Source organism: Microcaecilia unicolor, chromosome 3 (genome assembly GCF_901765095.1).
Source record: "Microcaecilia unicolor chromosome 3, aMicUni1.1, whole genome shotgun sequence".
Classification (NCBI taxonomy): domain Eukaryota; kingdom Metazoa; phylum Chordata; class Amphibia; order Gymnophiona; family Siphonopidae; genus Microcaecilia; species Microcaecilia unicolor.
The window spans coordinates 71,041,627-71,057,571 of record NC_044033.1 but is presented as its reverse complement, the minus strand read 5'-3'; the positions used below and the strand labels follow the sequence as shown (position 1 = coordinate 71,057,571).

Below are 15,945 nucleotides of genomic sequence, written 5' to 3'. Positions count from 1 at the left end.
ATGGGTGTGACCTCTCTAAGTAATTCACATCAGAGGTCACAGAGTAATCACAGAGAAAAACATTGGTGACAGGCAATGCATGTAAAATACAATACATTATTCCAACATTAACCACCTGGAAACTTTCTAGTTTGCTTTTGCAACAGAGGTCCTCAGAAGAGTTTTCATCTGTGAGAGTTTGTTGCAGTGCTACCTTGCTACTTTCAGTTTCAGCTAGACCCTGCTTGTTTCCTGGTTTATTCTACTGCTTGCTGCCTGCCCAAGACTCTGCTTCTTTCCTGGTTTATTCTGCTTTGCTGCCTGCCAGTAAGACTCTGCTTGATTCGTGGACTATTCTCCTGCTTACTGCTTATTGCTTCTGTTTCAGTCCAGCTGCTCCAGTCCGGCCTGTGCCCGTCTGTCTGTGGTCCGCCTTGCTGCCTGTTTGGGTGGTTCACCTGCCGCTGCCGGTTATTGGTAGTGGCCCAAGGGCTCACTTTTCCTGACCAGTGTGTGACAGATTCCCTGACCAGTGTGACACCCAGTATCCTGATTCCAACAGTAGCCAATCCAGATCACAAGTACCTGGCAGAAATCCAGTTTGTAGTAACATTTCATGTTAGCAATCCTGGGGCAATCAGTGGCTTCCTCTGTGTCCATCTCAATAACAAACTATGGACTTTTGATCTTGCATCAGATTTTTCTGATATTGACACTTATTACCAAGAAATAGAACGTTACAGTAATCCAAGTGAGGTAGGACTAACATTTGGACTAGTAGTACGAAGGCTTTTTCATCAAAGAATGGTCTGACTAGACGTAGCAGTCTCATTTTCAATAGTGTTTTCTTCCATAGCTGATTAATATGGGAAGAGAAGATGAGTGAAGAATCAAGCAAGATCCCTAATACTCTAGTTTCAGATTCAACTGTAAAGCTTTGACCATTTATTCATTGCATTTGTATCCCACATTTTCCCACCTCTTTGCAGGTTCAAAGTGGCTTACAATGTATCGTTCTTGGTGGTATTGGATTAGAACATAGTTACTTATTGTTACATGGAGAATTAGAGTAACATAGTAGAAGTTTAAAACAAGCAGATATTGTAAAATAATTACATATTGTTACATAGAGATTTTGAGTAACATAGTAGAAGTTTAGAACAAACAGATATTATGAAAATAGGTCTGTGTAAAGGTAGAGGAGATGCACGCATTTATATTTGTTGTTCTTTGTGGTATGCCTTGTTAAAAAGACCATTGGACAAAGATATTGATGATGGAACCTCAACTCCCTGATTTTGGAACCGTAGGACCTTGTTTTTTTGTGCATTCAGTTTATTGGTCAGGACCCAGGTGCTAACAGCAGTCATACCATTTGCTACAGATTGAGTTGGATCTTTGTTTGATGCTGTTACTGGTAAGAGAAGCAGGATTTATTTACTTAGATTTTTTTTTTATTTACTTGGATAATAGTAGTTCATTAAGTCCCAGGTATATTGAGGCAAGGGATAACATAAAGAGGTTGAACAGGATTGGTGAGAGGGGAGATCCCTGCGTGACCCTGCAGTTAGTAGACCAGTAGTTGGAAAGTTGGCTGTTTTGCTTGACAGAATAACTTCAATTTGAAAGGAATTCACTGAACCATTTGAGCACAGTCCCTGTTATTCCTATCTGATCCAGGCGTTCTAATAGCAATGTGTAGTCAACTGCATCGAACGCCACTGATATATCGAATTGGAGAAGAATTACTTGGTTGCCTTTGCATAGGTGTTGTTTGACATATGTAAGCAGAACTAGCAGTAATGTTTCTTTATTATGAGATGATCTGAAGCCAAATTGTGACCACTGTAAAATAGAAAATGTTTCCAGGTAAAAAGAAAGTTGTTTACTAATGTAAGTTTCTAATGCTTTAGTAAAAAGGGGTATGCTTGCCACTGGATGGTAATTTGAAAGCAGTGTTACGTCTAGCCCAGGTCCCTTCAGTAGTGGAGTGAGAACACTTTTGCCCATGTTAACAGGAGGAGAGCCAGTTTTTAACAGCTCATTGAGGTCTTCGAGTAACCAGTTTACTGCTTCCATAGGGATGGATCTGAGTAGGTATTCTGGGCGTTGATCCAGGGAGCAGTTGGCTCGGGAGCATTTCAACAGTATTGATTTTACATCCTTAGCTGTTAGTGGTTGAAAAGATTCCCAGTTTTGGTCAGTTTTGAGTGCTCGGGTTGTAGGATCTCTGGTGATTAAGGCCGAACTACTGGTTGGGCTATTTTCCTCTGTTGGAGTAGCCTAAGGTAGTTCAGACCTAATTTGTAGGATCTTATTGGCGAAATGATCAGCAAGGTCTTGGGCAATGGGACATGTTTTCTGTGATTGCTCATCCTTATTAGTGGAAGCTAGTGTTTTAACTAAGGAGAAAAGTATTTTGTTGTCAAGATCAGCTTGACCTATTAGGCTGCTACTACTACTACTACTACTACTACTTAACATTTCTAGAGCGCTACTAGGGTTACGCAGCGCTGTACAATCTAACAAAGAGAGACAGTCCCTGCTCAAAGAGCTTACAATCTAATAGACAAGTGAACGGTCGGTCCGATAGGGGCAGTCAAATTGGGGCAGTCTGGATTCACTGAACGGTAAGGGTTAGGTGCCGAACGCAGCATTGAAGAGGTGGGCTTTAAGCAAAGACCTGAAGACGGGCAGGGAGGGGGCTTGGCGTAAGGGTTCAGGAAGGTTGTTCCAAGCATAGGGTGAGGCGAGGCAGAATGAGCGGAGCCTGGAGTTGGCGGTGGTGGAGAAGGGTACTGAGAGGAGGGATTTATCCTGTGAACGGAGGTTACGGGCGGGAACGTAAGGGGAGATGAGGGTAGAGAGGTAGTGAGGGGCAGCAGACTGAGTGCATTTGTAGGTAAGAAGGAGAAGCTTGAATTGAATGCGGTATCTGATCGGAAGCCAGTGAAGTGACCTGAGGAGAGGGGTGATATGAGTATATCGGTTCTGGCGGAATATGAGACGTGCAGCAGAGTTCTGAACAGACTGAAGGGGGGATAGATGGCTAAGTGGGAGGCCGGTGAGGAGTAAGTTGCAGTAGTCCAGGCGAGAGGTAATGAGAGCGTGGACGAGAGTTCGGGTGGTGTGTTCAGAGAGGAAAGGGCGAATTTTGCTGCTATAGTATTGAGTCAGCTACCTTCTTTTTGTAGCGTCGGAAGGCTGACTTCCATTTGGATTTATTAGTAGTATTTTGTTCTTTCTCCATTGCTTTTCAAGGCGTTGACATTTCTTTTTTTAGGATGGATAGTTCCTCTGTAAACCATGGCAAATTTCTGGATGTCTTGACCTTTTTAGTGGTAAATAGAGCAATTTTGTGTGGTGTGGCTTTCACCTTGGTGTCCCAGTGGGATTTGATCAAACCATGTGTAGGAGATGTGGTAGTGAGGGAATCTGTTAGCCCTGACCAGAAAGTGGCCTCGTTTATTTTACCTCTGGTGGAGATTGGATGACTTGTTGCTGGTTAAGCTTGACCTACAGATATCAGTGGTGAAATCCATTTGAAAAAGGTCAGACCATGGTACTGGCTTCCATTTGAATGAACTAATCAAGCTATTAGGATAGGATGTCATAGATATGGCTTTATTCATGAGTTGCACCCTCAGAAAATGTAGTTAGTTCACAGTCCTTCAGGAATGATTTGAAGTTGTGGATAGTGATGTCTGCATCATTTTCCAAGTGTAGGTTTAAGTCTCCCAGGAAGATAATCCTTGAGAATTGTGACATGGCAGAGGAAGTAATCTCTACAAGTACTGGTTCTGCCTTGGACCAAGCTCCAGGAGGACGGTAAATGAAGAGTAGGTTGATTTGATTTGCCTCTTTTTGAATCATTGCAGAATTTGCATAGCATGTATTCAAGTTCAAGGAAAACCCCAGAATTATCTAAAGTAGTTAAAGATAAGAGCAAGTCCGCCTCCTTTTTTACCCTGTCTTAGAGAATGAAGAATACCATAATCGGGTGGATAGATGTGGGGCAGTATCAGATTATCAACTTCTGTGAGCCATGTTTCTGAGATAAACAGAAAGCCCAGGTCTAGCAGATACCTGAGTAAGAGAGCCTTGTTCCTCACAGATCTAGCGTTGATATAGATGGCTAGGACAGGAGTAAGTTGAGACTTGTGTTCCAAAGGGGAGAGTTGTTTGGTTAATTGCAAAAGGTAGTGAGGTCTTTTAGGCCATCGAATGTTAGCCATTTTATTCTGGTCTGTAATCATAGTAGTATTCTGACGGTATATATTGGCATTGTCTAGCGGGTATCTGACATTACATTTAGGGTGTTTCTTAGTACAGGGTTTTCTAGACTGATTATGGATTACAGGGATAGGATTAGGCTTTAAGTTATTTGGTAGGTTGCCACCCAAAATTCTCAAGAGGACTAAGCAAATCCATGTGAGCCATTTCATGGTGGTAGCTTTTTCACATGGTTTAGCGCTGTTTATCAGTTTTAAATATGCGCTGTTAAAGTTTTCAGAACTGAGTTCTAGACAGTGGAAGCTACTGATGGTGAGGAGAGGTCATGGTGTCTCAGGAACTCATAAGGTGGGGAGGTATGGTTGTGCTGGTGTGCAGACTTCAAAGTGACGCTATGACTTGCTGTAATTAGGTAGGGTTCTTCATTTAAACTGCCATTCTAAGTCAGTCACGCAGCAGTAGGGAGAATTTATATCAGGCGAGAGGCCACAGTAGCTCTCATGTTATAGAGTTGTTGATTTCCTTTGTTTGCTGTTTGAAGTATGGTTATAAGTACAGAGCTGAGCAGGTCAAGTATTTGGAGAGAATTGACCTTAAGCATTCCTTAGGTTCCTCTAACAGGCTGCCGTTCTTCCATAGTCAGTCATGCAGCTTTGAAGGGAGAGTTTATGGTGAATGCTGGGCCACGGTGAGGTGATAAAATTTGCAGATGACACAAAACTATTCAAAGTTGTTAAAAACACATGCAGTCTGTGAAAATTTTCAGGGAGAGCTTACGAAATTGGAAGACTGGGCATCCAAATGGCAAATGAAATTTAATGTGAACAAATGCAAAGTGGTGCACATTGGGAAGAATAATCTAAATCATAGTTGCCTGATGCTAGGGTCCACCTTTGGAGTCAGCACCCAAGAAAAAGATCTAGATGATATTGTAGACCATATGCTGAAATCATTCCCAGTGAGCATTGGTGGCCAAAAAAGCAAACAGGATGCTAGGAATTGTTAGGAAAGGTATGGTGAATAAGAGCAAGGATACTATAATGCCTCTGTATTGCTCTGTGGTGCGACATCACCCTATTTATTTATTGGGATTTATTAACCACCATTATGAAGAGTTTCACCCGAGGCAGTGCATAGCAGGTACAGTTTAACTTAAAAATTACAATTTTGTTAACAGCATAACAAAGTAAAATGAATACATATAAACATATATACAATGAATGAGAATCTTGAAAACAGCAAATTGAAACCTAATAATAGGACTACCATGAAACAGGATCAAAAGTATACACATTTAACAGCACTGAAATTCAAATAACACAGATATAATATGATGTTAGGATAATACTAATGAAATATCTAATAAGCACACAATTAAGTTTAAGTTTAATTCAAGTTTAATTCAGGATTTGCTATCCCACCCACCAAAAGCATTCAAATAACATAGCTATGATAGTAATGTTTTTCTACAATAGAGTATACCATATAGCTAAGAGGCCAAGTGCAGATATAGGTGGCTAAACTAAAGGCAATTTCTTTGTAAAGTTAAACAAGATATAACATAGTAACATACATAGTAGATGACGGCAGAAAAAGACCTGCATGGTCCATCCAGTCTGCCCAACAAGATAAACTCATATGTGTATACCTTACCTTGATTTGTACCTGCCTTTTTCAGGGCACAGACCGTACAAGTCTGCCCAGCAGTATTTCCCGCCTCCCATCACCGGCTCTGGCACGGACCGTATAAGTCTGCCCTCCACTATCCTCGCCTCCCAACCACCAACCTCTCTTCCCCCACCTGCTCCGCCACCCAATTTCAGCTAAGCTGCTGAGGATCCATTCCTACTGCACAGGATTCCTTTATGCCTATCCCACGCATGTTTGAATTCCGTTACCGTTTTCATCTCCACCACCTCCCGCGGGAGGGCATTCCAAGCATCCACCACCCTCTCCGTGAAAAAATACTTCCTGACATCTTTTTTGAGTCTGCCCCCCTTCAATCTCATTTCATGTCCTCTTGTTCTACCGCCTTCCCATCTCCGGAAAAGATTTTTTTGCGGATTAATACCTTTCAAGTATTTGAACGTCTGTATCATATCACCCCTGTTCCTCCTTTCCTCCAGGGTATACATGTTAAGGTCAGCAAGTCTTTGTTCATACGTCTTGGAGCGCAAATCCCATACCATTTTCGTAGCTTTTCTTTGCACCGCTTCCATTTTTTTAACATCCTTCGCAAGGTACGGCCTCCAAAACTAATCCAGGTGCAGAATGAGTCAGTCACCCTATGTATTAAAGGCTTGGGGAGAATACACCTTTGCCTATACCCATTCTTTCTGGTATTCAGGTACCTCAAGTAGATACAGTCTGCATTATAGGGGTCCTACTAGACTCTGAACTTCATTTCTGTCTTCAAATCTCTCAGGTAGTTCGCAGTTGCTTTTATAAACCCAGAGCACTTAATATTTTGGTTCATTCTTTAGTCATAACGCAACTAGATTATTGTAATTTCTTATACCAGGGATTTAGGGTTAAGGAATTTTGGATTGTCCAAAACATAGCAATCAGATTGATAGCAAAGGTTAGGAAATTCATCCATATTACATCCTATATTAAAGATGCACACTGGCTACCTATAACTCATAGGATTACCTATAAAATCCTATTATTTGTCTTCAAAACTCTATCCTCAAATGACCCATTATGTGTTTCCTGACTCTTAATTTCTTATTGTCCACACAGGATATTAAGGTCTGCTCAAAAGAGCCAACTTATAATTCCAAACTAATGTATACTAGTTCATGAACATATTAGAAAGACTATCTTTTCCATACAAGGACCTCAACTTGTCAAGATTACAATCTTCCCTATTGAACTTCAAAGCTGATCTTAAAACTTACCTATTTGCTGATTTCTATCAATAATACTACCTATTTATGACTGATAGTTGGAACTGGCCTGATTGTTGTGGAGCTATCCTACTGTTTTACGCTGATGATGTGACAATATACATCCCCTTCAAACAGGACATAAACGAAATCTTCAACGAAATTGATCAAAGCCTACACATCATGAACACATGGCGGATGCATTTCGACTGAAATTAAATGCAGAAAAAACTCAATGCCTGATTCTCACCTCTCAATACAACACAAAAGAATTCACAACCATAAACACTCCAAACCTGAACCTTCAAGTCTCAGAAACGCTAAAAATCCTTGGAATCACCATCGACCGCCACCTAACGCTTGAAACTCATGCTAACAACACAACAAAAAAGATGTTTTACAGCATGTGGAAACTAAAAAGGATAAGACCATACTTCCCAAGATCCGTCTTTCGCAGCCTAGTGCAATCCCTTGTGCTCAGCCATTTGGATTATTGCAACTCACTATACGCAGGCTGCAAAGAACAAACACTGAGGAAACTTCAAACAGCCCAGAATACGGCAGCCAGACTCATCTTTGGAAAGCCAAAATATGAAAGTGCAGAACCATTAAGAGAAAAACTGCACTGGCTTCCACTCAAGGAACGTGTCACTTTTAAAGTATGCACATTAGTCCACAAAATCATTCACGGTGAAGCCCCATCCTACATGTCTGAGTTGATAGACTTACCACCCAGAAATGCCAAAAGATCATCCCGAACCTTCCTTAACCTCCACTTCCCCAATAGCAAAGGCGTGAAATACAAAACATTACACGCGTCAACCTTTTCTCACATGAGCACGCAGTTTTGGAATACACTGCCGCGCAACCTAAGAACAGCCAACGAGCAAGCTTCCTTCCGCAGATTATTGAAGACTCATCTTTTCGAACAAGTCTACGGAAAGAAACAAAACACATAAAGTCCACACTTACTGTTCACTAATGCATCGTACATTCACCTCGGAACTCCCATTCCCGTATTATCACATCACTCATACCTTTTCTCACAGAAAGTTATATACCATATGACTTCATACCTTTCTATCGCCCCTAAGCTCCCATTGTTTCCTTCCAAAGTTGCAATGCCTATGTTCCATTATTACATCCCTTAACGACACCTCAATTGTTTCGCATAACCCTGCATAATATAATCCATAACTATCTGTAACAATTGTATTTCCAACATTCAACTCGTATTGTAAGCCACACTGAACCCGCAAAAAGGTTGGAAAATGTGGGATACAAATGCAATAAATAAATAAATAAATAAATAAAATACCCGCTTTACTGTCATGATTATAGTTCTACCCCTACTGCCCTCTTTATGTCATGTCTTATAGTTATGCTTTACTTTTTCTTTTCTCGCTATATTATATTGTAAACTGCCCTGAAGGCTTCCATAGGGTGGGATAGCAAATATTAAACTTGGAGAAAAGCCAAGCTTTACCTGCTTCTTGAAGTAGAAGTAATCTCGAGTATTGCGTTCAATTCTGGTTGCTGTATCTAAATAAAAATATAGCGGAATTAGAAAAGGTTCAAAGAAGAGCGACTAAAATGATAAAGGGGATGGAACTCCTCTCGTATGAGGAAATGCTGAAGAGGTTAGGGCTCTTCAGGTTGGAAAAGAGACGGATGAGGAGAGATATGATTGAGGTCTACAAAATCTTGAGTGGTGCAGAACGAGTAGAAGTAAATCAATTTTTTTTTACTCGTTCCAAAAGTATAAAGACTAGGGGACACTCGAGGAAATTACATGGAAATATTTTTTCATTGAATGAATAGTTAAGCTCTGAAACTCTTTGCCGGAGGATGTGGTAACAGCGGTTAGCATATCTGGGTTTTAAAAAAGTATGGACAGATTTCTGAAGGAAAAGTCCATAGTCTGCTATTGAGACAGACATGGGAAGCAACTGCTTGCCCTGGGATTTGTAGTATGGAGTGTTGCAATGATTTGGGTTTCTGCCAGGTACTTGTGACCTGGCTTAGATCCATTTGTCTCTCTCCCAGTTTAGATTCCTTTCAGTGTGACCTCCATTAGCACAGAGTCACAAGGCTACTTTTCTCTTTCTCTCTCAGGAGACTGGAAGGAGTTTGAGTAGGTGACTTTCACAGTTGTCTCTGGCAAATTGATAGGAGTCTCCTCCATGGTTATTTTATACCATAGAGTTGAGCCTGATAGGCTGGGAGGGGGGCTGTGGTCTGGGGCAGCTGAAGCAGTGACAGTGATCCTGGTGGAGAAACAGGTCCATGTCAAGTCTGAGACCATAGTCAGCCATCTAGAACTCCAGCAATCTTGGCCTTTAGCTTGGGAGAAGACAGTCTAGGTGGTGGCAGGCAAGGCAATGCTGTTTGCTGAGCAAAACTAGTAGCCCTCAAGTACCCCAGAGCCTCAGATTTTAGCCTGGAATAAAGTTCCGTGCAGGACCTGTCAGCAGCATATGTGACTGACACCATTATTTGTCAGAGAAATTTTCTGAATCAACTCCTTTTGAGACCTTGAAGTGTAAGGACTGAAAGAAGCAGCTGTGGCTCTACTTAGGGGTCAGGTGACCAGCTCTATGAGTGGACCTCATATTGGCTTGGCGAAACTCCAAGACAGGCAAGTTTTTCAGCCAAGGAAGGAGAACTAGGCTTGACATCCAGTCTCCCATGTGTGTTCCTACTGGGATCCTGGATATACCTGGGCTAATTTCTGAAGGGGCCAATCAGGAGTGATTCTTCATATTTTTCCCCAGTTATATGACTACTTCCTGCAAGATCCTTTCCATGTTCTTTTACTTCTGTTGGACAGTGGAAAACCTAATAACTAAATTGAGCAGGCTTGAGCTTGGGGCCCATTAATGTGCCTGACTGAATCCTTCTTGTTGATGGAAAAGCATTATTTCTCACCTGTAATAGATATTTTCCATAGTCAGCAGAATTGAAAGCACACCATCCCTCCCACATTCTATACAGTTGCATTCCTCTCTGAGCTATGGAATTAAATGAGGTATTGAAGTGATTACCAGAAGAGTCATGCATTCTCATAACTTCTCACTTATTTCTGAGCTCTGGGAGAGCTATCCTGTTCTGGAACCTCTGGATGGCATTACCCACTTATATTTCTGATTAGCCCTTCTTCAATGGAAAACATCTATAAGTGAGAAACAATGCTTTGCAAACATGCTGTATCGTATTTTAATTCGCAGTTGATAGTAATCATATGCTTTTATGTGTTTTTCAGTTTGCTAAGTGGACGAATTTCAACACTGCGGGATGAAACTGGGGCTGTAAGTAAGAAAGCTCATCAGGTTCATCTGTAGCCAGACTTATAGGTTTTTAATTTAGCTATTTTATTAAGTATCTGTGCAAGTATACATTTAAAATAGCACAGTTGCCTCCTCACTGCAGAAGTTAATTGTGTAGGTCATTTAACTTTTTAGAATTTCTGGTAAGAGATTAACACTGCAGAAAAATGTTGAGCAGCGGGCCTATTACGCCTTCCTTTGTTTTACTGTATGACGTGGCCACATTTCGCCTAATAAGGCTGCATCAGGGATCAGTGGAAGTTTTTAAAGCACAAGAAGAGTATGACAAAAGTGTATCTAGATTTTCAGAAAGCTTTTGACAAACTTCCTCATGAGAGACTCCTACGAAAATGAAAAAGTCATGGAATAGGAGGCAATGTCCTTGTGGATTAGGAATTGGTTATTGGACAGAAAACAGAGGGTAAAGTTAAATAGCCATTTTTCTCAATGGAAGAGGGTGAATAGTGTAGTGCTGCAGGGATCTGTAATATTTAACATATTTATAAATGATCTGGAAATCAGGACGAGTGAGGTTATTAAATTTGCAGATGACACAAAACTATTCAAAGTTCTCAAAACACATTTTAATGTGGACAAATGCAAAGTAATGCACATTGGGAAGAATAATCCGAATCATGGTTACCTGATGCTAAAGTCCACCTTAGGAGTGAGCACCCAAGAAAAAGATCTAGGTGTCATTGTAGACAATACACTGAAATTTTGTACCCAGTGTGCAGCTGCAGCCAAAAATGCAAATAGGATGCTAGGAATTATTAGGAAAGATGCAAAATAAGACCAAGAATATTATATTGCCTCTGTATCGCTCCATGGTGTGACCTTACCTTGAGTATTGCATTCAGTTCTGGTTGCCTTATCTCAAAAAAGATATAGAGGGGCATAATCGAAAGGGATGCCCAAGTTTTGCTGAGGGCGTCCTCGCAAAACGTCCCAATGGAGGGGCGGGGAAACCTGTATTATCGAAACAAGATGGACGTCCATCTTTCATGTTGATAATACGGTCGGGGATGCCCAAATCTTGAAATTTAGGTCGTCCTTAGAGATGGTCGTCCCTAGACCTGGTAGTTTTTGATTTTCGGCGATAATGGAAACCAAGGACGCCCATCTCAGAAATGACCAAATGCAAGCCCTTTGGTCATGGGAGGAGCCAGCATTCGTAGTGCCCTGGTCCCCCTGACGTGCCAGGACACCAACCGGGCACACTAGGGGGCACTGCAGTAGACTTCATAAATTGCTCCCAGGTACATAGCTCCCTTACCTTGTGTGCTGAGCCCCCCCCCCCCCCCAAACCCACAACTATACACCACTACCATAGCCCTTACGGGTGAAGGGGGGCACCTAGATGTGGGTACAGTGGGTTTGTGGTGGGTTTTGGAGGGCTCACATTTACCACCACAAGTGTAACAGGTAGGGGGGGATGGGCATGGGTCCACCTGCCTGAAGTGCACTGTACCCACTAAAACTGCTCCAGGGACCTGCATATTGCTGTGATGGACCTGAGTATGACATTTGAGGCTGGCACAAAATATTTTGAAAGATGTTTTTTGAGGGTGGGAGGGGGTTAGTGACCACTGGGGGAATAAGGGGAGGTCATCCCCGATTCTCTCCGGTGGTCAACTGGTCAGTTTGGACACCTTTTTGTGGCATGGTTGTAAGAAAAACAGGACCAGGTAAAGTCGTCCAAGTGCTTGTCAGGGACGCCCTTTTTTTTCCATTATGGGTCGAGGACGTCCATATGTTAGGCACGCCCAAGTCCTGCCTTTGTTACGCCTCAGACACGCCCTGTGAACTTTGTCCCTGCGACGGAAAGCAGTTGGGGGACGTCCAAAATCGGCTTTCAATTATACCTATTTGGACGACCCTGTGAGAAGGACGCCCATCTTCTGATTTGTGTCGAAAGATGGGTGTCCTCTTTCGAAAATAAGCCTGATAGCGGAATTAGAAAAGGTTCAATGAAGAGCAACCAGAATGATAGAGGGAATGGAACTCCTCCCATATGAGGAAACGCTAAAGAGGTTAGTGCTCTTCAGCTTGGAAAAGAGATGGCTGAGGGGGAATATGATTGAGGTCTAGAAAATCCTGAGTGGTGTAGAATGGGTAAAAGTGAATCGACTTTTCACTCTCAAAAAGTACAAAGACCAGGGGTCACTCAATGAAATTACATAGAAATCCTCTTAAAACAAATAGGAGGAAATATTTTTTCACTCAAAGAATAGTTTAGCTCTGGAACTTGCTGCTGGAGGATGTGGTAACAGCAGTTAGTGTATCTGGGTTTAAAAAAGGTTTGGACAGGTTCCTGGAGGAAAAGTCCATAGTCTGTTATTGAGATGGACATGGGGGAAGCCACTGCTTGCCCAGGGATTGGTAGCATGGGATGTTTCTACTAATTGAGTTTCTGCCAGGTACTTTTGACCTGGATTGGCCAGAGTTGGAAGCAGGATACTGGGCTAGATAGACAGTTGTTCTCACAAAATGAGGGCAGGGAAACACCGTTGAAATGCTTTTGACTTGTTTCAGTGGTGGTTCCCTGCCCTCATTTTATGAGAGAGCCGGATTGTTGGAAGACTTTTGTTGTACTGTTCTTGTGCTTGAAAATGCTCACTGACCCTGTATGCAGCCTTATTAGGCAAAATGTGGCAACATTGGGTATATTTTTATTAATAAACTTTTGAACTCCTTTTTGGACTACTTTGTTTGTTGTTGCTATCTGCTTCCATTTTGGTAGGTTAGTATATGCCTCCTTGTTTGTTTGGTGTTCCTTTATTATCTACAACCAGAATGAAATAAGTCACACCAGTGGGTGAAGCTATCTGACAGTGCTGATGTGAACCATGTCCTCACAGAGGTCAAAGAGCAAAAAGTATGAGCATGTGAGGGAGTTCTGTGCACATAGCTGTCTTCACTGTTCCTCAGTCTCTTACTTGAGCTACCATGGATATGTGGATTCCTCCTGCTTCACTTTTTTAGTCCTTATGGCTAGTTTTCTACTTCCTGTCATGTTGAGTTCTTCCATCTGGATATGGAGCGAGGAGGCAGAATATTGTATGTGAAAAAAATTATTTCTATCTATAAATAGGACTTAGTCAAGTACACAAGTAGATGATGTCATTGCAGGTCATGCTGGGATAGAATAGCTCTCCTACTGCTTAGAATTTGATTTAAAGTTCTGAACATGCATAACAGTCTCCTTCTGTTTTCTGTACCGCCAAATGGACATAAAAACAAAGGTGTTTTCTGATAAGCTTGTCCTCTGATGGTTTTTTTTTCCTAAAATAAAAAAAAAGAAAATCATAAAATTATGGGTATTTTGCTTTTACTTTTTGCCATGTCACCAAAGTCAGGGTTCCAGCCCTGCTTGCAATGTGGCACAGAAATCCAGAATTTTGGCTTATATTCTGTGTCTAATTTTGCTTGGACTCGCAATCAAGCTGAAAGGAAGCATTGTACTCATGTCCTTACAAGCCTGAAAGATCTGCCTCAGTTGTCTCTGCAACACTAGGATGCTAAGAAGAAGCTTCTTTTAGTACAGATAAAAGAAAAGATCGCCTCTTCTGTGCAGTGATTGGCTGACTGTATGTTAGAGGCTCTTCAGTGGTCCACCTCCTAGTGCAGTGACTTTAAAAAGGTCAGCCTCAAAGGATGACTTTCAGGTCCCATTGAGATTGACATGTGGCTCCTTAAAGTTTTTCTGAGCGCTTGCACAGGTCTGAGGACAAAGTGTCATCCTCGACCCTTCCAAAGTGAAGTCAGACATGTCAGTACATAAGGTCATCAACCTGTATTTCCTAAATGCAAACCTGTGTAGTTGCCTCCAAAATAATCTACTGCTTAGAGCATCAGCACAGGGCAGATCGACTAGCACCAGTTCAATATATGATCTGTTCTGTGCTGTTAGCACATTTTCACTGCAGGACTGATTTAACTCACCTATTTTTGTTGGGTTGATGTTATTAACTTCTGTTCTGGTGATGATAGCAGATGAGTCCTCTGGTTAAGAGCCTTTGGTGGGCAGCAGAAGGGGGTTACTTGGCTCAGTGATAGAGGGAGGAAGAGGAGAGACTGGAACCGGTGAGGGGGTGAGCAAATTTGGATAGATGCCAGACCTTCAGGGGGTAGAGAGAGACTGGACTTGGGGTGGAGGAAGACAAAAGAGAGAGACATGCCAGATATGCAGGGGGAGACATGCCAGACCCATTGGGGTAATGGAGGAGGAAGAGTTAGAGAAAATTAGACTGGAGGGGGGGAGAGATGCTGCCCAAGTGAAGGAGGGAGGGAGAGAAAGATGCTGAACTGCAGGAGGGGCAAGAAAGAGAGTAGTGTGGGCTTGAGAGGAAGGGAAGAGACGGGATAAGCTGGACACGGGGAAGCATAGGGACACAGAGATGGTTGGTGGATTTTGAAAGAGAAGACATGTCCAATGTAGATGAAACCCTGGAAAGAGTTAGGAAAAACAACAAAGAAAAGCAGAAAAGAGACACTGGTACCAAAGCAAATGGGAAAAATTTAATGCTCAGACAACAGACAGAAAAAACCCCCATTTTATTGACTTTATTAATTTGGAATATGTCAGCTTTGGCAAATGTGCATCTCTGATATCATGTATTCTCCGAGGACAAGCAGGTCGTCTTATTCTCACATCTGGGTAACATCATCCAATAGAGCCTGGTGCAGGTGCTGACCAATGAGTAATGTAGAAACTTCTAGTAGTGTCCCACTGTTCATGCGCAAGTGCCTTCCTGCCCAATGCGTGGGTCCTCCAGTCTTGTGTTTTCCGCAGCAGAGGATGCATTTGTGTGTTCTTTACCCTGTGCTGATATTTGCAAAGTGCCTTCCCATTTGAGAAAACTTGTTTGTTCATTTCTTAATGTTATGTTTTATAAAAATGACTTAGATGGATATTTTTACTAAGATTGGATTATTGATTTTAATGTAATTCAGTACAGTTGGGATATCTCTTTGCTCTGTGACCCACTTTGAATCGCAAGTGAAAAGCGGAATAGAAATCACAGAATAGAATTTTTCTTTTCTTTTGATCCTGAATTTTCTCTCTCTCATTTTAGTCGAGCTCCTTTTATTTCATAGAGTTTTTTTTGGACTTTTAAAGCTTTCTTTGTTTTTCGGGTGTGGCTGCTCGGTTTAGGTTGCAGCATCAACCTCATTTGCTGCCCCTTTTTGAGAGTTCAAGATTCAGGAGTTAATTTGGCCGAGATTCTTTTTTCAATGTCATAGAAGGCACAGAGTGGCTTCAAAAGGTGCTCCCAATGTAGATGGGTGATTTCTGCCACGGACCCGCACTCGTAGTGCATCGTGTGCTTTGGCCCAGATCATGGACCCCTCTGATTGTGATCTCTGTTTAAAAATGCAGGTGAGAACTCAGCGGGAGCGACTGCCTCAAAGAGCAAATATTTGGCTCCTGAAAGGCCAAAACATTGACTTCAGCATCGGTGAGATCGACCTCCATGGCTGCTTAGACTTCAGCATCCACTGGGAGTGCACCAGCA

General features: G+C 42.0%; 1 protein-coding gene across 1 annotated transcript in view; it reads left to right on the top strand.

The window, feature by feature from the left end:
* The window catches only part of KCTD3 (potassium channel tetramerization domain containing 3), a 263,829-nt gene that overhangs the window by 18,664 nt on the left and 229,220 nt on the right, over positions 1-15,945 (top strand). Inside the window, exon 2 of the mRNA XM_030196030.1 lies at positions 10,363-10,408. Coding sequence (XP_030051890.1) covers positions 10,363-10,408 — 46 coding nt within the window. The remainder of the gene's footprint in view (positions 1-10,362; positions 10,409-15,945) is intronic.